This window comes from Takifugu rubripes, chromosome 12, assembly GCF_901000725.2.
Source record: "Takifugu rubripes chromosome 12, fTakRub1.2, whole genome shotgun sequence".
Lineage (NCBI taxonomy): Eukaryota > Metazoa > Chordata > Actinopteri > Tetraodontiformes > Tetraodontidae > Takifugu > Takifugu rubripes.
In genome coordinates this window covers 12206024-12229021 of record NC_042296.1, presented here as the reverse complement: position 1 = coordinate 12229021, position 22998 = coordinate 12206024, and the positions used below count along the sequence as shown (strand labels likewise).

Genomic DNA, 22998 nt, shown 5'->3' with positions numbered 1-22998 from the left:
GTTGTACAGAATGACGCAACACTTTAATATACGTTTTTACAGGTATACGTTCAATACATTGCTATTTCAACAGTAAGTGTTTTACAATTTTTTCATCTTGCATTATATTATGTTTTATTCATTGTTTTATCACTCCATCCATTTGTGCAATGACTGGACTCAGTGCAGTATATTAATTTCTACATCTCCATTTTTTTTAATCAGTAACAATCCATTACCTTTGCATGCTTCATTAAAATATGGCTGCTGATGGTTTGGGGGGTGTATTAAGAAAATAAATATCTCACAGCTGAGAAATCGAAGACAATTTATTTCAGCTGTTTTGTTAATGAGGGCCCCTGTGGCTTTTCCATACATTAGGCCACCGACTGTTTTCTCCAGAGAGCGCTCTTAATTTAGAAAAGTAATTTTTCAAAATCAGATGAGCAGTACAAGCCAACAGCAATCTATATATGTACACAAAGCAAAAGCCATGCAGCAACAGTTGACTCCTCTAAAAGGAGAACCACTTATATTTGATCTCAGGCTCTTCTCTGGTGCCGTCAGGCCGTCTTGTTCAGTCCAAACTGTGTCCAGGTGCCGAGTGAACAGACCTCCGAGGAACTCAGAAGGACAGGAACTACTTTAGTCTGTTATTCTTAGAAACAATGCTGCTTATCTTCCACAGTGATGGTAACAGTTCAAGTGAGCTGAAAGCCTGCCAGACGCACGACGTCGGTTATATATGTGAGACACTGATGTTCAAGTTTACAAACCCAGCAGGCAGCAGGGGCAAAGGTGTTTATGCAGCCAGAGATATTTTAAAAGTACATCCAAGGAGTGAATAGTGCAATATGGTAAAAAAAATAAATAAATAAAAGAGAGAGACGTTTAATTAAATGATGTGATAACAGAGTAACTCGTTGTGCGTTTTAACTACTGTTGAGAGGAAAAACCTTTGTCCAGTTACTTACGACCTTCTCCCCATCTTGCACAGGTCAGAACTGTCGCCTCGTAACAAGAAGGTTCTGGGTTGGAATCTCGCTGGGGCCTTTCATCTCCTCCTGTGCTGGTTTTATCCAGGTACTCCAACAACATGCACATCAGATAAAAAGCTCCCTGCAGGGTGAGTGTGTGTGTGTGTGTGAGTGAGTGTGTGTGTGTGTGTGTCCTTTGATGGACTGATGACCTGACCAGGAATACACCCCAGCAAGGTCATCAGTCCATCTTGACCCTGATTAGAAATGGGAGGTATTTAATGAATTGGTTGGGCTGATAAATACTGAACATGTCAATAGAGGCTGCGAATACCTGAATGCCTGTTGTTAATATTTTGAGTTTTATTGCAGGAAAAAGGAAAAAAACAGGATATAATCATGGTTTTACTCCAACAAAAAAGAATCACTTTCCACCAAAGTAATTTCCCATTAGGCTACCTTTAATTTTATTGTGTTTAACAACACCGGGCAGCATCGGGAGATTGTGACCCACACGGTGGGAACGTTGGAGCTGGCTTTTCTCAGTCTACCTCCCTGCCAGGCCTTATTCCGTTCTCGTACTCAGGAAACCTGCGCTCCAGCTGAGAAAGGCCTGGCAGACACAACACAACAGCCTGGGAACGGGGGGGCAGCGGAGAGGAAAAGAGCCATGAGAGCGCTGAAGATGGAAAGAGGAGGAGAAGAAAGTGAGATAAAATAGGAGAAAAGGAAATGTAGGGCACCGCAAACTAGAGGTTTTATAGCCGACGGAACAACTTAGAATAAGCTGAGAGGCCCAGGAATGTAAAAGAAAGGGTGACTGAGTGTGTGAAGGAAAGACGAGAGGGACAGAGGGGAGGGAGCCCACAGGGGAGAAGAGGTTTAGACATGGAGGGGGTGAAATCAGGGGATTTGCAGGTGCAGCTTGAACAACCGGTGACCTTAATGGTGCATTAAATCCAGCTGTTGCTTATCCAGACTTTTCCTCAATCCCTCCTAACACCTTCAAACTGAGCAATAAACCAAGCGCACACAGCACCCGCGTTCCCACAACAAGGAGTGGAGATTGGAGATGGAGATAAGGTAGCGAGCGTGCTAACGCAGAGTTGTACCGACTCCACGTCTGCGGCTTCGTCAATATTAGTCGGATGAAAAGTCCCGATAAGAAGGTTTGCTGAGATTCTGTGAGGACTGATCTGGCCAGATAATTATTGTGTAACATCTCAAGTGTGTGGAGCAGGAGAAAGCCAGGCCGGTGGGGGGGTGGGGGTGGGGGGGGGGGGAGTAAAAAACAGCATGTACGAAAATGCTGGAACAATAGAGGCTCAAAAACAGGAAGCCACTGTTTCCTGAACCGGGAGCCATTGCTCTGTGATGTGGTGTCATTAGATGTGTGCGTGTGTGTGCGTGTGTGTGTGTTGTTGTGTCCGGGAAAAGCGTGGCGTCACCATCCCGACTGGATGGAGCAAGGTGCATGAATTCCGATGTTCCGTATTGAACAAGCTGAACGTTAGCATTTTTTAGCTGTGCTAGCTTGAATATGTTTGCGTTCTCCAGATTTAAGTCTGGAAGAAGTGAAGCGAGCGAATGATTTATGCCTCTGAAGGAAAAAGCTTTTCTTTCTTTCAACGGGCACATTTTTGTTATTTAGCAGGAATGTGATGGAAGCGCACGATGCAGTTTGACAGTTACGAGTGTGGAATGGACGTGGAAGATGACAGCTATTGTTCTTCTGGCTTACATCACAATACTTTATAAAAAAGAACACATTTTCGAAGGTGCAGGGCCTTAAAGTCCCACACCGCCTTTAAGTGTTACACTAGATGAAGATATTTACAGCTGTGGTTTGTCAGCTCTTAAACTCTGATGTCGGTGACAGTTCATTTTCATGTTGTTATTGGATTCCCAGGGCGACGCTCTTTATGGAGCCTGTAAAGCTCTCCGCTGTGGTTTTGCTGCAATTCTTTTACTATTCTTGTGTGTAAATGCCAAAACCATATTGTCCCTTCAGCGGTGAGTTACGGTGAGGGACACGGACCTTCCTCAGACAGGTGACCCAGCCCCCTGATCCAGCTCATCGGGGGTCCTGGACTCAAAGCGGGGGCGTGAAGGTCTGACGAGCCATCTGCTGGTAAATATCTTTGAGCCCAGATCCTTTAGAGACAGTGGAGCTTGTATTGAATTGCAGAGATAATAGTTGTGAGACCCCCCCCAACCCCCCCCCAGCACCACTTAAGACCTTCTTAACGAAGTCTCACGTCCACTCGGGCGAGTGTGAGGTCAGTGTGTGGTCAAGTGTGACCGTCTCGAACCGCGCGAGACTCGTCTTGCCCTCGGCGGCCTCGGGGAAAGGCGCACACCTGTTTCAGCTGCCCCCCCCCCCCCCCTCGCTCTCTCGCCATGCGTTCACTGCTGTCCTAATGAATCCGATCACACAGCCCCTGTTTGTCCCAATACTTTCTCTGTTTGCTGACCTTTAGCAGACGTCGGTACTTATTATTTTCATGGTCTGTGTAATCGTGCCCCCTCCCTCCTACCCACCCGACATCCCTGACCAACTGTGTGTGAGTGTGAGAGAGAGACGCTTCTTGTCAGTGTCACACTAACAATGAACCCCCCCCCCTCCCTCGGTTCCTCCCGTCCAACCCCACTGTGTCCTTTACCATTATTGACAGTGGGACTAATTGACACATGCTTATAAATGCCCCCCCAGGGCCGTTTCAGATGAGACTGTGGCACTTCCTCCAGCATTTGATAGGCGAGTGTGCTCACAGGAGGCGGCATCGATCAGAAACGGGCTCATGTGGGTCAGTTTCGTGCACTCATCCGGGGGCGGAGGATAAATGTGGACGTGTTCGTGTCGTGGGTGGTAATAATCCGTCTCCAAGTTTCGTCTCCAACTGTCGCAATAAAAAATGTCACAATCAATGCAAAAGTTACCTTAAATAACTTTATTTGTACAAAGTGTAGCATCTAAATTGGGGGCTGGGTCGAGGTCGGGGTGAGGAGCTCACACTGGCCCCTGGAATGAGCCGGCTCCAGGCTCCAGGCTCCAGGCTCCAGCCCCCCCCCCCCCCTCCTGTGACCCCAAAAGGGAAACAGCAGTCAAGAGAAAGAGGAGGAATTGGGACAACTACACATTTACTCTCCAGGGAGGCGGAACATGAAGTTACATGTGAAAAGTCATTAAATTCAGCCCCAGTGGCAGATTATCTGTTGCTCTCTCATTAGACGATGTCCATACTCGTTCCACCAGATTAGCTCCAGCCTTCAGGGCTGCGCATGATGGGATGTCCTCTGAGGACATGTCCATATGATAACGACGGAGTAATTATAGTGGCGTTCGCACCATAACGGCGGCGCGGCGGCGACGTGCGGCGCGTCCTCGGTCTGTCGTGCTTCGCGTCCTCGGTCTGTCCAAGAAGGGTTCCAGGGAGGCGGGTTTGAGGCAGGTAGCCGCTAATGCCCCCAAAGCTGATTGTGGCCCCCTCCCAGGATGAGCCTGTGGGAGATGAGGCCACTGTCCTGGTGGGAAGGTGTCGCCAGGAGAACAGGTGGGACAAGAGGTTTAGCACAGCCTTTCTGATAAATACGACCATTTTACGCGCCTCCCTTTGTGCACGTCTGTCTTTTTATCTCCCCCCCCCCCCCGGTTCCATCTCCCCCCACTTCTGTCTTTTATTTCCGTCCACACACACCGATCATGCAGACTATGATGTATGCACAGCTGGTCCTGACGGAGACGTCCAGGAAACGTGTGGTTTACAGATCCCCTGTTGACATACTGATTCGACTCCCTTTTCCCTTTTCAAAGACCCGGAATTTTAACTGCTCCGGGGTTGTCGGGGTCCGACTCAGCATGTTTGACCGCGGTGGAAAATCTGCTGCGTGGCGAGTGACGGACCGACAGCCTGAACGGAGGCGACACCCACAACATAAAGCTCCGGCGAACGTGGCGACCTTCGCCCACACGTGCAGCAGCCCCTCGCCTGCTCGCACCATTTGGTGTAAAGAATTCCGCGTCGCCGCTCAGGCAGAAATGCTCTTCCACGCTTGAGTTTTATGGCAACAATAATATCCTCGCCGTTACGAAGGGAGCGTAAAAACGTACATGGAGAATTTCCCCGGCCTTGAAACCTCGGGGCCACAATGTGTGTTATATAGATTAATCCGTTCATCGCATGAACCCAAAGATTTCGGGTTTTAAAGCTACGGACGGTTCCGATGACGTCACCTCTGGAGGAGAGGACCGTGGCACTTGTTCCCCTTAGACTGGAACAATATATTTTCATTTTGGAAACAGGCTGATTTTTAAGGTCAGGTTGCCCCCTCGAAGCTTTGCCTCCTTTCTCACAGTCTGAGGTCGACGGTCGTGGTTTGGAGCGAGCTGGTTTGAGTTGGTTCGGGTCAGAAACCCTCGGCCACGCTGCCCATTCCTGATATGAGCTCCAGGCTGATGAAGTTTGGACGGTTCTGTGACGTTTGGACCAGCCCAAGAGGAGCCGCTTAGATGCTTCTCTGCTCGTTTTCCTCATTATCAGTAAAAGTTGTGGCAGGTTTAGCTAACGAATGCGCGAGTTGACCCGTTGGATGAGCAGTTCTCTGACGGGAAGGGCACCAGTAATGGTGGATCCAGTCGGCACCGCCGGGCGGCACCATCAACCAGAACTGCATCCCAGTGCATTCGGAGCCAAACTCGGCTCGCGTTCGACCGGCGACTTCAGGAGCAAACCCCAAATGTTTGGACGTGCGGCATCAGGTATTAATAATCCAGATCACTCGCTGCTTCTGCGTCTGGAAAAGTCCCCGGACGTTGAGCAAATCGCTAGGAAGCCGAATTAGCCCCCAAGGAGACCTAGCGTTGTATCGCTGGGCCGTATCTTCTCTGGGCCGCGTTAGCGTCAACTCTCATTTGTCTCCGGAGGAGAGACGGCTGCAGCCCTCCGACATCCAGCTGATTGTTATTTGTCTCCTCTTCCACCGCTGAGCTTATCAGTGCAATAAAAGCATTAGCCGTGGATTATTTATGGCCGTGCGTCTCACGGGCGGACGGATGGACCAGAAAGAGACGCATAAATGTTTCAGCAGCAACCGCCTCTGGAAGACGGATATCAAGGCTCCGTTATTGGATTTAATGGCGGAGCAAAGCGAGTCAGCTGGCGGTGAGGGATTCGGCCTCTTCGGGGCGTCACCTGTTACGCGAGAGCGGCGCCCTCGCCTCATTTTAGCTGCAGCGTGGACGTTTGTGCAGCGAAGATTAATAATTAATCCACTCCTTCAATCCCCTGGAAAACGCCGCTGCAGCAGAGCAGACAGCGGCGTTCCGAAGCCGAGCTGCCAGCACAAACAAATCACATCCGTGTCCTTTTTTATTGTTTCACCCGGCGCTGCCCGCCAAATTCCTCCCGCAGGCCTCCATCACGGAGATCCAAGATAATGGTTTTGACTCAGCAGAATATTATTCAGCAGGTTCCACAGAAACAAAGTTTTCCGCTGCGGGCGATATTGAAGGATCCACGCCGCCGCTCCGTGTTGTTGGATCCCAGCGGAGTCGTTTTAACTGTTTTCTCGGGGACCCTTGATCAAATCCAAGGCCTCCCTCCCCCATCTTCATCCAGCCCAAACGATGGGATTAGGAATTGGTAATTCCCACCAGGTCTTTGCCCACGCTGTGCGCTTAATACTCAGTGGAAGGATTATGCCGACCCCTGCATGTGGTGTTGTGGCTGCATACCTCCAGTCAGACTAAACCCAATCTGTTCCAGATTTGGGCTGGAGAAGGTGCAGTGAGCAGAGGAGGGTGGGTGGACGGTGGTCTGCTGCTGCGTTCCTGCTCCGCAGAACATTCCACTTCCTCTATATCACCAGGGATTGTTGCTAAACCTCCCTTTAGAGGCCGTATTTTCATCTCTGTGCATTAGGGCGTTAAATGAAAAAGATTCTTGGCGTATTTTAAGGCCGCGTGCTATATGTTTTAAGTTACTTTTCTCTCTTTTTTTTTTGCCTGGAGAATTTTATTTTCCCTTTGTGGGCCAGTCAAAACTCCAATCCTCATTCTGTTTCCTTGAATATGGGTCCAATTAAAGGCACATGTGGAGTTTCATACTGAAGCTCATAAAAGGTAAACTCCAGCGATTAAAATTTACATAAGGAATGGTAAGCAGCTCCACGTGTGAGGCGTTAATATCTAGCCAAGGCAGATGGCCGATTCTCTCGTGATGCTTCTCACTAAAGACGTGATCCTCTGCCAAAATTCCACAGATAGGATGTGTAATAATCCAGAAGTGTTTTTGTTTTGATTTCCTGTCAAAAAGCTCAAAACCCTGAATACTTGGATGTGTTTGTTAACCTGCAAGGCCTGTGTTTCATTTGTCAATACATGTCATGCTTTGGGGGGGAGAAAAATGATGTCATCGTCAGCCCACCGCTGGATAAGTTACAGTAAGCAGCCGTATGAGAACCTTTTATTGCACGTCTGTAAACAATGGGAAAGGATTGGCTGACCTCTAGGCATTCATATAAACTGCTCTGTAAATGCAAGAGAGCGTTTGGCAGCAAATTCTATTCTGTGAAGTTTAATGATTTTTTTTCCCCCCTTTCCTCAATTTATATTGTTTATCCGGACAAACCAGTAGGTGTAGTTTAATGCCCCCTTAGCGAACATTAAAAGTGGGAGAGTGCACGGAACGATGGAGTTAAAGCAAGATTGGAATACAGATTTAAGATTTGATGTTAAACAGTTTTAAAGTTTGATTGATTGATTGATTGATTGATCAGTAACTTTATAATTACCTGTTGAACGGTGGAAACCGCCTCTCTTCTGTCGCGTGCTGCCACCTGCTGGTCAATATCGAGTATTACCTCACTCGTTGAGATCAAATAAAGGCTTTACTAGACATTAAAGAATTCTTTTATTCATTTTATTTTTCTTTCTGCCAGCGGTTGTAGTTCACGTGAATTGAATCTTACTTCTCTTTTTCCATTAATATTATTTTGAAAAGAAGCTCTATAACTTACAATCAAAATTTAGAAAGAACCTTTGATCCGTCAGTGTATGAAGTCACACAAACATGAGGAGAGAAATACACACAATGACACAAGGACAAACACCTCGCACACTCACACACACACACACACAGAGCAGTGAAGACCAGTGATTAGCTATGCAGGAAAGGGATAATTGGCGCTCCTAATTACAACATTGCCTCATTATTCTTCTGTGTTATTTACCACGTCTACAACCCAGAATAAATAACGACCCCGGGTGAAAGTGTTGGCAAATACATCTGTTTGGTAACACAAAGTTGAAGTTTCTTGATAAAAGCGAGGTCAACTTTATGGTGCCATAAGTTTCTTTTCTCTAAAACAAAATATTTGATGGTTAAAGAGACGGAATGACCAAAGTTGTGATGCAGCGTCTACATTAGCTTCAGAAAGGGATGCAGCTAGCTAGCGTTGCAGGCTGTGCGAGCATTAGGGGATATATTTCATCAGTGTTGGACATTCCAGACACTACTGAGCCATCATTTTTGCAAAACCGCAGATAGCAAAAATGTATAAAATAAGCAAAAAAAAGGGTAATTGAATTGCATATATTTTTTTAACTATAGAAACATTTTCAAGTAAATATAAAACAAAATCGCTGAGAAGTCTACTTTTTTTTCTTTTTTTTTTGCTCTAGCGGCGTAAATATTTCACAATTACATTCCAAAGTACCAGAAAGCCTCGGAGGGAATCAACCGTCAGTTGTTATTTACATTAGCGACGCGGGTTTGGATGGTGACCCGCCGGACGGGAGTCTGATCTGCGTTGCGATTGGCCACCAGCTCCTGCAGCTGCAAAGCTCCTCCCCCAATGAAGCAGAAGGCCGGGCACACGGGACCAGAACAGTCCACGTGGCCTTCCCAAAGAGGCCGCAGGGAGTGGGCGTCGTAGAAGGTGACCCGACCTTTCTCAAAGTCGAGACACACGCCGAGCCGGGGAGGCAGAGGGTAGGTGAGGCCTGTGGGCGAGGAGGGGCCGTTGTCCCGGGTGCCGTTCCCATGGTGGCTGTAGCTGTGTTGGGGCAGGTAGATCTTCCCCATCCCCATGGTGAGGAAACAGAACGGAGGAGCCGAGTCCAGGTTGTCCTCCGCGCCGCTGTCGTGGCCGCTGTCTGGGTCGTAGCTGAGGGCGCGCACAAGGAAGAGAAATGTCCCGTTACAACCAACCCTCGCGATTACGGAAATGTTGCCGGTTCGTGTGCGTCTCACCGAGGACTGGCCATGTCTTGTGGAAGATGAAACCACTCCTGAAGTTTGGATTCAAGGCCGACTCCAACCTGTTTGGAATAAAACAGGTGTTGGAGCAAAGCGACCTCGTCTTTTATTAAACGCTGTTCATTAAACGTGCACAAAGTCGTCACCTTGACCAGATAAGAGCCGGGCTCCACCGAGCACGCCCAGTAGTGACGCCCCTGTGTTATCGCTACATCCCCCACCAGGAGGTCCGAGGTCAGGTGACAGGAAGTGAGGGCGTGGTCAGCAGCCTGCAAGAGAGAGAGACCCGGGATGCTGCGAGCGCCCCGCTGCTCCTTACTGACCACCAGCCGGTCGGCATGGAGACCCCAGCGAGAATCCAGGTAGAAGTTGAGCACTGGGTACAGAGGGAGCGGGAGAGGGGGTGTGAGGGAGCGAGACTAGAAAGACACAGGTTTAGAGCAGCGCAGGCCGACCAGGAGGGGGGGACGGAGAGCGCACATGCACCTCCTCCAGCTCTACAGGCTGGCGACTCGGGGAGAAATACGGGAGGTTGCACAAGGCTGTCGCTGCGGGGGCTGTTGGTTTATTCTGCATTAACAGGGAACATTTGCAGCAGCGGGGTTTGGGGGGGGGGGGGGGGGGGGTCACCTACAGCGACACGAGGAGTTCACCAATCACGCAGCTTCACCATTGAGGCAAAAAGCACTGGATCGGGAGCCGATCCACGTTGTTAAGCCTCGCGTCTTAACAAATGCAAGCCCCCGTCGCCGGAGCGGCGGACAGAGGCACGAGAGCGCGCACGGATGTGGGTGGGGCGCGGGATGCTCGGGATGACAGACACACGACACGGGCGGCGTGCGGGACCCGCCCTGCGGAGGCGTGGAGGCACGTCTTACGTTCTGTAGGAGGCATGGAGATTGGCAACGTGGACGCGGCGGCCATGACAAAGCTGTGAAATGGAAATAACACGTGAGAAAAGGGCGGAGAAGACGCTCCAGAGGGCGCGAAATGGGAGGAATGGGAAGAACAGGAAGCAGAAAAGTGCACGGTTAATTGTGACCAGTGTTGAGTAGCAAACGTGTGAGATGAGACGACGGCGAGGAGCTGCCGTTTCCTGTTTCTACGCTAACTGGGATAAAGTCAAACAGGAAGTAGCTCTTTTCTGACATACATGACTGGGGTTTGCGTACCTGGTGCGGGGGGGGTGTGCAGGTACACCTCCTCGCTGTACTCGCCATAGCCCGCCTTGTTGCAGCCCCGGACCCGCAGCACGTACACGCTGTCCATCTCCAGCCTGTCGATCACGGCGCTGCTCCCGCTCACGTCATCCAAGCGCTGCCAGCCCCAGCGGGCGGTGGCCAACCCTCCCCTGATCCCGCCCCGGGCAGCCCCCCCAGGCACCACCCCCCGCCGGCGGTACTCCACGGAGAAGCTCCAGGCCGGGGCGGAGTCGGGGGGCAGTCGCCAGGACAGGAAGAGCTGGTCGTAGGCCAGGGAGCGTTGAGTATCGATGACCGGCGCCAGCGGAGCTGTGAGCACAAATATCAGTGTCACTATGCCAACACCCCCCCACACACACACACACACACACACACACACACACCTTGAATGAAATTCAGCTCCGTCAGGAGTTTGAGCTCTTTGGAGACGTCCAGCTGGAAATGTCTGAAAGACGGGTCGGCATCCAGGGAGAAATTCTGGAGATTCTCGATGGCTTTGTTCAACCTGGAGCGTCGAAAGGAGGAGAAACGAAGGTTGAAAAGGGGCTAAAAAGCAGCAAAGCTCGTCCTGCATCTGTCCGGAGGTGTCGGACAGACGTGTGACCTTCGCCCCAATGAAAGCTAAACCGGTCCCAGACTGGCCCGACTGGGCCCCCCAGGTGTGTCCGGTGGAGCTAATGCACAACATGAGCAGCGTCACCAGGAGCGTCTACGCCGTTCCCAGAATCTACCCGCGTTCCCTGCGGAGTTCCCTGGAAACTCCCGGTGACACAACCGTACGATCCTGAACCGAAGCAGACCGGTCGGAACCGGCGCGAGCGATCGGAAACGGAGGCGGGAGAGAAGGGAACCTGCTGTGAATCTGGCGAGCGGCCTGCACGAAGCAGGGCTGGTCCGTCTCCTTCAGCAGCTCCTGCGTGAACGCCACCAGGCCGGCGTGCTCCATCAGGCCCCGCCTCTCGGCCACCTGGGCCGCCAGCGCCTCGCCGCGCTTCTGCCGCGTGGCCTCCAGCGCCTGGGTGAGCGACGCGTGGCGCTCGGCCAGAGCGGCGGTCAGGTCCCTGATGCTCTGGGCCAGCTGCTCCCGGGCCGACACGCTGTTCACCTGTGGGCAGCGACACGGTTGAGGATCCGGATCCGCCCGTCCTCCTGTACCCGCGTCACGTTATTCACCTCTGTCTGAGTGATGGAACTCTCCAGCTGGGTAATCTGGGCCAGAACCGTGTCCTGGTTGGACAGAACGTAGGTCACCTCCTTGGTAATCTTCTCCTGTCAAGTAAAACACGCAGGCACACGCACGTGCACGGTTTTTATTTTCATTTTATAATGGAAAACGTGTGACAGCGTTTGTTGCGCGTGTTTGGGTTCCGAGCTGTTGGGTTCTGAGTGCGACCCGTACCTTCAGGGCCTGGTACGCGTGCGCCACCGGCAGGATTTTGTGTCCCGAGTGGACGCGTCTCAGTTTGCAGAGAGGACACAGCAGCCGCTGACAGGACCTGCAGTAGAAGTGCAGCTTCTCCTGGTCGTGTTCTGGACACGTCAGAACCTGGGAGCCAGATGAAAACAGAGAATATAAGAACCGCAATAGTGTCTCTTTATCAGTTTGGATCAAAGTGCTGTCTTAACGATGGACAGTTGTGGTGGACACGGGTGGCCTCTGCTGGTCCTGTCAGGATCCGTCAGCCCGGGTCCATTCAGTCACGTTCTGTCTGTGGTGTCCTCCCTCGTGTGTCCATCTCCTCCTCCCTAACTATCTCCTAATTGCCTCAGCGCCTTCCGCCTACATCTAATTATCTCCTCCTCGCACAAACTGTCTTCCTCGTCCTCGCCTCGTCCTCACGCTTGCTGTCCAGCCTCGTGTTCTGCGAGTCGGTTCATTAATTTGGTTCGTTAGCGTCTCCTGTGAGGTGACCTGAACGGACATCGCTGGACCTTTCCCCACATTTCCGGTCTGATCCTGTCAAACATTTCTCCCTCTAGTTCCCACAGACTCAGACCAAGACCGTAACCGTCTGAACAGTCTCACAGTGAACTTGAAAACACCCCTGGAAGGTTTGAGCTCGTCTTATCCGTGTCTTACTTTGGGTCTAAAGTTGAGTGTAGGCTGGATGTGTTCGTGCTGCGCCCGCGGCGTCCCCCACGGATGATATAGCTTGAAACACTCGTTGCAGAAATTGGCCCTGCAGTCAGCACAGCCTTTGGTGGCCTCCAGAGTTTGAGGAGGTTTGCAGAACTGGCACATCACAGCGACGCTGCCCAGACTCACTGTGTGTCTGTACCTGTTGGAGACGGAGAATTAGGAACAATAGCATTGTTGGGTTATTGTTCAGCTTTATCAAATTCATATCGGCCCTGAATTTGATCAATTTTAAACCCATCTTTTAAATAATTCAAAGTAACAACGCCACAGTATTGAAAATGACCCGTCCCAAATGGCTGCTTTTACGATAATACACCACTAGGTGTCACTGTTCAGTCATACATATATAAAACGATCAGAATTTCTTGTTTTCCCTCATTTATGCATTTGAATTTATACTTGGATGCAATGTGCTTATAATAACTTTGCTTAGTCAGGTGACAAATCAGGACAAGGGCAATCTGCATTTTTTTGTATATGACTAAACAAAAAGGTTAATTTCAGGTGTAAAGGACACACTGGTGTTGTTCCATATTTTCCTGGTTCTGCTGTGTGGAGAGAGTGTTGCAGTTTATGTTTTGATGCTCATGTACGCTGCCATAATACACCAGCTGGCCAGTAAAAAGTCACCACCTGGATTTAACTGAGCAAATAGGGAAGCGCATCCTATTGGATAATTACTGCAGGGGCCATGAACCTTCAGCTGGCAGCAACGTATTTAAGCCGGGAACTTATTTAAGATGGGAAGAGCAGTCTCTCATTCTCAAACATCCTGTGGTCGTGGAAAAGATGTTGGTGTGAGATGTGGTGTGGTGGTGAGAAGGTTGAACTCATCGTCCTACAGAGGGAGCTAAGGAGACAGCAGAAACTACTAAAACTGGGTCAAAAACTGAAACCCTGTGGGGGGGCAGCTATGATCTGGGGTTGGTGCAGGTCCAGGTTCAGGAACATTTTGGGCCTGAAGAATGAGGTCAGCCGACGATGGTTTCTTCCTCGATGGGATGTGCTCCCATCATTGGTGATAAATGATTGGATGGAACTCAATCTTCCACCCCTGCAGAAGCTTCTGGAATCAACGTTATAGCGACGGTGACCAAACATTACAGCATGTGACCTGTTTTAGTGGCGTGACCTTTATTTCTTGACCCGCTGTATCTTACTGAGCAGACATGGGACCTGTGGAAGGTCACCGAGAACCTTTGAGGATACCTTTCCACTATACGCTCCAACGTGAGGTTGCGCAGGCAGTCGGCGAGGCCCTTCTCTCCCAGCTCCACGTCTCGACCACATGGGACGCACGGGAACATCATCACCAGCGGCGGGCCCTCCTTACGCCGTCGCCCCGGATACGTCCCATGTCCTGGAGAGCGGGGCATGGACGGTGACGGTGGATGGGGACCTCCAATCGAGAAAAATCACAAACACTTCAACACTGCGCTCTGGTTGACCTGGAGGTCATTAGTAACCCCAAAACGTATCATTGTCAAACAAAAAGGACGTATTCCAGACCTGCTCGTAACACGCGGTCGATAGGCCGCTGCTCAGCTTTGGGCGCGGGCCTGCGGGCCTGGCGGGGGGAGCGCATGCTGGGCGTGGAGGCCGGGGAGTTGGGCTCCGCAGGAAGCTCTGGAAGCGGATAGCCACTGGCCACCAAGACCTCGGAGGCACACATGAGGCAGACGCTGTGCTGGCACGGCAGCACTATGGGCTGTTTGGTGATGTCCTTGCAGACCGGACAGTGCAGCTCCAACTCCAGGCTCTTCATGTTCGACTGGCAGGAGCAAAGAAGCGGCAGGTGGGTCTTTTATTTTTAATGCAATCTGCATCGTTGAAGCCTGAATCCAGAACAGGGAAACGCGGGTTCGTTTGGTGACGTCATCTCTTGACGCGCCTCTGGCCTCTCCTGTTTACTGCAGGGTCCTGTTCTCGGCCCCCTCTTCTTCATGGCCTCCCCTCCCATTAACGAACAGACATGACCTGCGTGTCCATTGCTACGGCCTGAGCAGTTCATGGCTGTCACAGAACCGTCTCCCTGGTAGAAGGGAACATTCTATGGCAGCGTCCTCACACGCTTCTCACCTGCTGTGCAGATTCACGCTTTATTCGCTCCCACCTTAAATACCTCAAAGCTGGATTTACCCAGTTTGCCCTCTGCTGCCCCGTCTTGTTGAAAATGCTGCTTAACCTGGGATTACACACCGCTACTCCCTATTTACCCTCATTACGCTCCAGAATAGCTGGTAACATTTTAACTTTCTTTATAAAGTCATTTAAGAGCTCGCTCTGCTCTCTTTGCCTCAGACTCTAATGCGATTATACCTTTGCTTCCACTGCCAATGCTAATGCTAATGACTTAGCATTTTTCCAAACCTCAGATTTAAATGAGCACATCCTGACATGTTTTATCTGATGTTTTGGTCTCTCTCACGTACGCGCGTTTACCTCCAGCGCGGGTTATTTCCTTCATGAACACGCTGTGGGCATCGCTGAATTTAGACCATGCTTGTTAAATGAGAATAACAGCCAGAAGTTCATTACTGATCCACATTCCAGCCCAACCTATTGTAATACAGTTGCAGATTCCTGTTTTTTTTTGGGGGGGGGGGGGGGATTTGTGGCATTAATAGTTGTGCACACAGTGGGGTGCACTGGAGACTGGGACACAACATCATTTGCATAATACATCGCACTCACTGCTTAAACCACAGTCTAATGGTTAGCACTGGGGGGGGGGGGGGGGGGGTATTGCTCCCCTTTATAGCTGTCATGGTCATTCTCAAGGGCGCAGGTCTCGTGCACGGGCTGTTGCATAAATGTAGCACTGACTGTCTTACCTCATGCATGCGGACAGAAATGGAGTCAGAGCGGCCTTTTGTCAGTGTTACAGAAGCCTTTGCCCCCCCCCCCCCCCCCCATGGTGCATGGTGGCAGCAGCGCACGAGCACTGCGAGTTAACCAGGACAGGACGAAGTGGCGGACGAGGCTGCAGCAGCAGGACACGCGCTAAAACTAGCGGTTAAAATCCACAACACGGACGCAGAATCGATCCTGATCAGGTGGCATCATAGCTGCCCCCCCCGCAGGGTTTCACCGGGAATTCCTGCAGTTCGGGTTCTGCTGCAGCGGATCAACCTGAGCTCGTCCCGTTTGCGTCACGTGCTGCGAACAGCAGGTTGACATATCTGAATTATTTAGCATTTAACCCCCACATATTCCACTTCCTGTTTATGTCACCCTCCAATGTCAAGCCTGGCCCGCCGCTCTCCTCCAGCTATCTCCCCAAAAATCTGTCTCCTTTTGCTCCTTTAGTTATCTAAATCCATCTAACGGCTTCACCTCCCGCGCGAGCCGAGCACGAGCCGGGACGGCTGCATAGATCCTTACCTTCACCTGGAATCTAGGCGGCATGGCAGAAGACGGACTACGCGTATATTTCAGGCATCAAGGCAGCATCATCCTTGGCCGGGGGGAGGGGTTTGGGGCGCTGCGCCGTGGGTCTCGAGCCCACCACCGACAGCGCCGCTGAGATGGTGCGGCCGCTGCGTCCGGACGTGATTAACGCAAGTCAAACGTGCAGATTTGGGGTCACGATTGTGCCACATTCCTCATTTCCACCGCGTTATTAAACAGCGATGCCCCCTCATCGCGTTGCTGCCGTCTTACAGCCCTCGCGTAGCATCACCCGCCCCTGCATCCCGTCTCCATAGAGACGACCATCATCCTAAAAAAGAAGCGATTTGTGTCTTCAAGCCCGAATGTTTGGGGTTGCGTCGGTGATCGATAGGGAAGGTTGAGGCACTTAGACCTCTTCAGCTCTGCTGGTAAATGTGAGGAGTCGTATTGGCACCGCGCATCCTCCACCCATGATGGACCAGCGCTGTTTTATTGTGCTTTATTTCTAAGCTGTTATCTTCGCGCAGCCTCGTCGCAACGGTCCCACGCCGGATGGAGAGGGAACATGCACTCTTGTGGTCTCCATCTACACCAACACGGGCTGTAGCGAACTGATGTAAACAGAGAAATACTCACACTGATCCGGGCCAGGGCTTCCATCGTGGATGTGGCCGTTTTAAAATCCATCTCTGCCATTTTCAGACCGTTCTGCCTCATCTGGATATCCGACGCGAGGTATCTCCAGCACGGTGCTCGGAACGACACATATTCTAATTATTGCTGCTGAGAATGATTCAGAATAACCTGCTTCCAATCCACTGGGAAAAAACAAATCAATTTATGAGTGATTATTATTATTTTTGTCTCGAAAGAGATTCGATCTCGCTGGTTCAGGCGCGCAAAAGCGGAAAAAGACGAAGGAACAAAACGATTTTTTTATATATAAAATGAGCGCTGATTCGAAATTAGCTGTTTTTTTTCGGTTTCTCTCCTCGGTGAGCGGTAACAGGCGCCTGTGGCATTTATTTCTGAGCCAGACATCCCGCCCCTAACCCTTCACGCCCCGCAGCGGACGCTGGATGCGGCGCACAGACGCGGCGCATGCTTGCTTCCATATGATGGAAATGCACAGCCGAGTTGGGGTTAAAGGTGCCGCAACTGCAAATCTGTGGAATATGGAGACATATTGGAAGTGTTCTAGTGTCTATTAGTGCTAATGTGTAAAGAGTGAGGTCACTATTATTCCTACCAGTGAATAATACTGTATTCCTATCATTTACTTCAAAGGTGATGTTTTATATGGAACTGGTCCAACATCCTCCCTGTTATTCTTATGTTTGCAAATGGAGACAGTTGTTGGGGGGGGGGGGGGGGGTGGCTCCCTCTTCTTAGCATCTGGATTAAGTTTGACTCTGGGACCCTGAAGGTTCCCCTCAGATCCTCCAGCAGGGTCACCTCACAACATAACTGCTTTCTTTTTCTTTTTTTTTCTTTTTTTTTTACAGCCAGGACACCCAGTGAGGGAGCCTCTCTCACCCAGAGGCTGTGAGATGGGATGGGGGGGGGGGGGGGGCTCTCCAAACCTTCCTTCTCATCAGAGCAAAGCTGAGGAACACAGAAGGTTCTGGGCCAAACTGACCTTGAGCCTCTAACTCAGGTGAAGACACAAGAAGATGAGGTGTTGTTGCTTAAAATGCCACAATAGCAAGCAAATCCGCCTTTCTGCACATTTCCCACTGATCTATTGTAGAAGCAGCCACCAACACATCAAGGGTCTTGCAGCAAACTGCTGATCTAATGCTAAACTTCACATCTTGTGAGGGGTGCTGAGCTCAAGAGAGTCATTCCCCTCCCCAATAAGGGCAAAAGAGAGAAGTGCCCAGCTGGGCAGAATGCTCTGGATCCATACTAGTTTAGATTTTATTATATATAAGAGCTTATTATGTGGGTCTTTGTGCTGTGGCCATCAGCACATGGCAGTTTAGCAAATAAGCAATTAAGAAACACTGTTAGAGCCACAGCAACTTAGGAAAAACAAGATATCAGTTTCTGCGCCATCAAAGGTTGAACAATGGCCTCAGTCTGACTTCATCACCGCGAGGGTGCAAAGGTCGGTAGTCCTGCTGCAGGTGGAGGTTGTAGTTCCGCATCTTAGCCACAAGGGGGCGCAGCGACCTCAGGGTAACCGCTGAAATGTTACGTGAATTATGACAGATGCGCCATATTAAAGTTGAACACAATTAAATAATAAACGACAAACTCATTTAAAAACCTCGTGGAAGTGAGTATGTTTGATTTTAATTCAAAATGCAAAAATAATTTTAAAATAGCGGCAAAGAACCTTAGGAAAAGTGAATCTTTGAGTTATTATCAATTCATTCCAAAATAGCCATAACCCATTCAACAATTTACCATCAATAAATGAGTAAATACAACATATTTTGTTACACGGGACGGTGTGGTACACATATTATCAGAATCAGCTTCACCCACCATGTATTTTGTATTTTGTCTCTCTTTCCAAAATAACAATATCTTCAAAAAATACAGCAACAGAAAAACAAAAGGAACGTGTATCTGCATTTGCCGAAATGATGCTTTCTATTACTAAATAACGGTAACTGTTATTGAGGAGAGAATGTGTCACACTCGCTGCTCGTCCGCAGGTTGAATCCAAAGTCAGGGCGCACCCAGCAAACTGGGCGGTGCCGCACAATAAAAGCTCCGGGGGGAGGTGGCAGCGATCTCTGAGCGTTCCTACTCCTCGGCCGATCCACGTCGCAGCCCTGCACGGTAAGAAGTAACGGTTCCTGCTGACGTTGTCAGAACTTTTAGAGCTTAGAAAGCAGAATGTTAAAAAAAAAAAAAACATCCAAAGAAAAACAAAAACGTTTCGTACATTTCTGTTTAATGATGCCGTGAAAATAGAAACGAGGTCCTCCGGCTGCTGGAGCGAAACCTTTTAAACTTTAATTTAACACTTGGAAAAGGCTTCCAGAATAAAGTATAGCAGGCTGCACTATGTGGATTATACGACTGGATAGAATCCGAGGCTTAAAATATCTCACCAAAACATTTTGTGACTGTTAAGAAGCTAATTAAGCAGTTTACATCCTGCTGGACAAGGACATCGTTGTTTATAGTTTCATTCTGGAACACAGAGTTATTCTAACACGATTCCACGATTGTGTGTTTGTGGGATAAGTTGGAGGTAAGTGTAGGTAAAGTGCACTATAGAGGGTGTGGCCGAGTGTGGACCTGAGCGTGACTTTCCTTCCTCTATGTTCTCCCAGCTACTTCTTGTAAATCTAACCATTTTAAGCTATGACACATCTTCGTGTGTTCGTTCAGCCGATGGTATTGCATTGCCTCCCACATATTCCTTCTATTTCATACTTCCTGTTTGGCAGTTTTAGCAGTGTTGAAACAGGAATTCATAGTGTGAAAGGGGCACATTTGATTTACAGTCATGAAGTCATCCAAAGGTTTTCTCATATCTCTTTTAATTCCCTTAAAACCCCAACGAGTCCTCCACATGATGGGATTCACAGCCAGAGGTTGGAATTCTTCATTTGTCATCTAGCATCAGATTTAATTGGGGGTTTCTCTGATAAGGCCATCAGTTGCACAACAGTGACATGACCGGAATGCGCTGACACTTTATTGACATTTTCCCTGAAGCCCCGCCCCCAAGGAAGCTCAACTCAATGTCATCCACCATCGAATCCATAATATTATTTCATCTTTTAAATGTGGTTTGCAGTCAGACAACATGCCTTCGGAACTGGAGATAGCAATGGAGTCACTCATCAAAGTGTTCCACCGTTACGCCTCCAAGGAGGGTCGGAGCGGCACCCTCAGCCGGCGGGAGCTCCGGGAGCTGATGGAGAACGAGCTGACCAACTTCCTGCGGGTATGAACCGGTGCTGAGCGAGGTCAGGTGACCTGCGGCGCGGCCGTTAACGCGTCCTGTGCTTGTCTCAGTCTCAGAAGGACCCCGCTGCGGTCGATAAAATCATGAGGGACCTGGACACCAACGGCGACGGCCAGGTGGATTTTGAAGAGTTCGTGTCTCTGGTTGTCGGACTGTCCATCGCTTGTGAGCAGTGCTATCAGACGCACATGAGGAAGAGCGGGAGGATGTAAAGCGTCTCGCCCGTTGAACACACTGAAGAAGTTGTTACCGGTTCATGTATGTCTAAATTTGCAATTTTCACTAAAGTTTTTCTCACCTTAATAAGTCTGCGACTCCTATTTTGCTGTGTAGGACTGAAACCTTAGTCTCAATGGCAGCTACCTAGCACAGCTGGGATCACTTCCTGCCTTGGCTTTTTACGCCCCTGTGTCAAAGGGCACCCTTCCCTGATAAATTCCTTGTTATCACTGCTGTGGAAGAATGTTTCAGATCCGACACACCCTCAGGGACGTCCATGAGGGAACTACAGACCACTTACGCCACATTCATAACAACACTTTCAGCTGTGCACCGACAGTCCCGTTCTGTTGTTTCATGGAGGTTTTTGTCTTCTTCCTCTCCTCGGGGGGCACTTTTACATTAAATTTAGCAGCATTGAATCACAGTGAGGCTGCCTCCAGTGCGCCAAGGATGCAGTATGTGGAGTGTGTGAGTCACGGGGCACCGAAGAGTTTCCACAAAATTCTTTTCTTTGTATCTCATCGTCTGCTGAAAGTTGGAGGGAAACCGAACCACATGACCTCCTCCTCAAAGTTTCCCCTGCGTGGAATTTCTCAGGATTGGTGTAAGCAAAAGGGGGCAAAAAGCAATTATTTATGGATAATATGGCATTTCTGTCAGTTATGGTGTGTGTATGGTTGCGTAAGAGCCTGGCGGCCACAGGGGTTTAGCTCTAGCTCTTCAAACATGCCTGCAAGACCAAACCCGGGGAATATGAATCAGCCTGAACACACCTCCTTGGGCAGGGTTCGTTATGATTATGGTGAAAGGGAACTCAGGTTGCTAGGTTACCATCCCCATATGCCTTCTGCGCTCAGTACAAGTACAGCAAAAAGCACCGTGGCCATAAAACCCACATGAGATTCCTACAGCGGCCACATTTTTGAGCAGAACTTTTGTATTTTTCTATTAAACTGGGAGAGGACTGCATTTAAAAATATCCACTATTCACAAGTATCTGGCTTTTACACTATCGTCCAAGTCCAGCTGTTGCAGATGTTAAACTCGATTACTGAGGAAAACCATTAAAACTGAAATTAGATGTTTCCATTGGAAAATGATCTAAAAAAAAGTGTCTTGGTGGGAATGAAATGAGCAAACATCCACATGTGCCACACCTCTGGTAAACACACAGAAAAGGGCGTCTGCCTGTCCCAGACTGAACGGTCTTAGGACCCCCCATCCCCCCCTCTCACCTTCCTGGAATGTGGCGCAGAGTTTTTCTTTAAGGTTGGCCACAGGTAGAAATGGGCGGAGCTTAGACCTCTCAGGTCTCATCAGGGAAGTCAGGGCCACTGTTTTATAGACACAGACTCTGCTTTTTGGACCCGATATGCTGTTCGCAGTCAAATTAAACATGAAACAAACCAGCTCAGAATCGTTCCATTTTCTCTGCAACATTCAGAAATACACCAAGATCTGATCTAAATGGACAAAGAGAGACCGAAACTTTCCAGGAAGCCGCGACATTTTCAGGCAGGCGGCCATCAGGGGATTTAATGTGAGGTGATAACATCGGTCCAGTGGTATTTTCACTCAGGAAAACATCAGCTTGCATCTAAGAGTAAACAGCACAAAAGTACACAACAGCGCAGCGTTTCAACACATTCTTACCTGCTGACTCAATCGTACACTAAATATAATCCCACATCTGTGATTTTCCATCCTTTTTTTCCTTTATTATTACATTGACTCACTAAAAAAGGTCGAAATGACGTCGACACGCGCTGAATTTCCCTGATTGCAGCTGCAGTTTCCATCCTTTTACACCTGCAACAAGCTGAACAAGACGAATGAAAGCCTGGAGGAGGAGGAAGGTTTTATTGTTCATTACTTCTACAGTTAATGAGAATCATGGAACCCTCCTCTCAGCACACATGGAGACGCCTCTGTGGTGATTTTCAACATTCTGCTTCCTGCAGTGAGTCAGAACCTGATAAGATTTTACTCTGAGTCACTTCATCCATCGAAAATTACATAGAAGCGAGGAGCCACATTAGGCAGCACTCATCTCAACCAACAAAATAATTATACAGAAGGAAGGTTAATGACATATATCTGCCAGCTTGTGGGTTTCCGCCGCTCCTGCCCCCCCCCCCCCCATCCAGTTGGGCCATTTTCCAGCAGATTCTTCGGCCCTTTTGCTGCCAGGGGGATTTGATGGGCCAAACTTCAGACTCATCCCACCCCGGCAACACGCTTCCTGTTCCTGTTCCCGTTCTTTCGTCTCGCTCTTTGGGCGGTTTCATGCTTTGGTTGATTTTTTTTTGGATGCTTCATTGATGAAGAGCAGGTAGAAAAGACGTTCTGCTCCTGTTGTGCATCTCTCGGCCAGTTGCTCTCCTCAGGTGACCGACTGAGAAGAGGTCCAGTTTCTGGTAATGAGGACACCCCAGACATCATCTCATTCTTGGCCTCCCTTGGTTGAAGATCCACCCCACACACACACACACACACACACACACAGACCCTCATGTCGGACCTCCTCTTCAGCCCCCTGGGGGGCAGCCAGCCCGTGAGTCTCTGCCACTTTTGCGTGATTTCCCCTTTTGTGTGTTTGTGTGTTGTTGTTTTTTTCCTCTGTGCAGCCACGAGCCTGTTTTTGTCGACCTCCTTCTGTGATCTCTTCCAGTTTTTTGGGGTTTTGGCAGGAATCCCAGCATGGCAAAGATCACCAGGAAGGGGAGAGAGACATCATCTGAGTCAGAGAGGTGCCACGTAACACTGCTGCTGGCTGTTTAGGGCTAAATTCAGAAGCCTAAATGGAGCAGCATGACAGCGATTTAGGCCATAACTGTTATAACTGTTACACTGTAATAACTCTTTCCATCTTCTCATTGGGTTATCAATCACT

General features: G+C 49.5%; 2 protein-coding genes across 3 annotated transcripts; one reads left to right on the top strand and one right to left on the bottom strand.

Annotated features, from left to right (window-relative positions):
• Positions 1 to 7865: 7865 nt before the first annotated feature.
• On the bottom strand, positions 7866 to 17010 carry LOC101077567 (tripartite motif-containing protein 46-like). Of its 2 annotated transcripts, none has more exons than XM_029844992.1 (12): positions 16586 to 17010; positions 14066 to 14327; positions 13766 to 13955; positions 12497 to 12695; positions 11816 to 11962; positions 11590 to 11685; positions 11268 to 11521; positions 10800 to 10921; positions 10387 to 10725; positions 9361 to 9590; positions 9209 to 9276; positions 7866 to 9122 (listed from the first exon to the last, which is right to left on the bottom strand). In XM_029844992.1, the coding sequence occupies exons 1-12, from the start codon at positions 16664 to 16666 to the stop codon at positions 8699 to 8701; spliced, it is 2412 nt and encodes an 803-aa protein (XP_029700852.1). In that variant the 5' UTR covers positions 16667 to 17010; the 3' UTR covers positions 7866 to 8698. The 2 variants fall into 2 exon arrangements, with proteins under 2 accessions (XP_029700852.1, XP_029700853.1); XM_029844993.1 differs by lacking the exon at positions 16586 to 17010 and adding an exon at positions 15941 to 16101.
• A 1587-nt stretch (positions 17011 to 18597) lies between these two features.
• Positions 18598 to 20186, top strand: s100a10a (S100 calcium binding protein A10a). The gene is made up of 3 exons (XM_029844998.1): positions 18598 to 18742; positions 19713 to 19862; positions 19934 to 20186. The coding sequence occupies exons 2-3, from the start codon at positions 19722 to 19724 to the stop codon at positions 20093 to 20095; spliced, it is 303 nt and encodes a 100-aa protein (XP_029700858.1). The 5' UTR covers positions 18598 to 18742; positions 19713 to 19721; the 3' UTR covers positions 20096 to 20186.
• Positions 20187 to 22998: the final 2812 nt, after the last annotated feature.

What these genes read in the sequence shown, in the direction of transcription:
- s100a10a (XM_029844998.1), top strand. Translation starts at nt 19,722, where the DNA reads ATGCCTTCGGAACTGGAGATAGCAATGGAGTCACTCATCAAAGTGTTC. An exon ending in AGCTGACCAACTTCCTGCGG is followed by an intron (nt 19,863 to 19,933) that starts GTATGAACCGGT and finishes TGCTTGTCTCAG; the next exon opens with TCTCAGAAGGACCCCGCTGC.
- LOC101077567 (XM_029844992.1), bottom strand. Translation starts at nt 16,666, where the DNA reads ATGAGGCAGAACGGTCTGAAAATGGCAGAGATGGATTTTAAAACGGCC. An exon ending in GGAGCTGAATTTCATTCAAG is followed by an intron (nt 10,726 to 10,799) that starts GTGTGTGTGTGT and finishes TTGTGCTCACAG; the next exon opens with CTCCGCTGGCGCCGGTCATC. An exon ending in GCACACCCCCCCCGCACCAG is followed by an intron (nt 9,591 to 10,386) that starts GTACGCAAACCC and finishes CTCTGTACCCAG; the next exon opens with TGCTCAACTTCTACCTGGAT.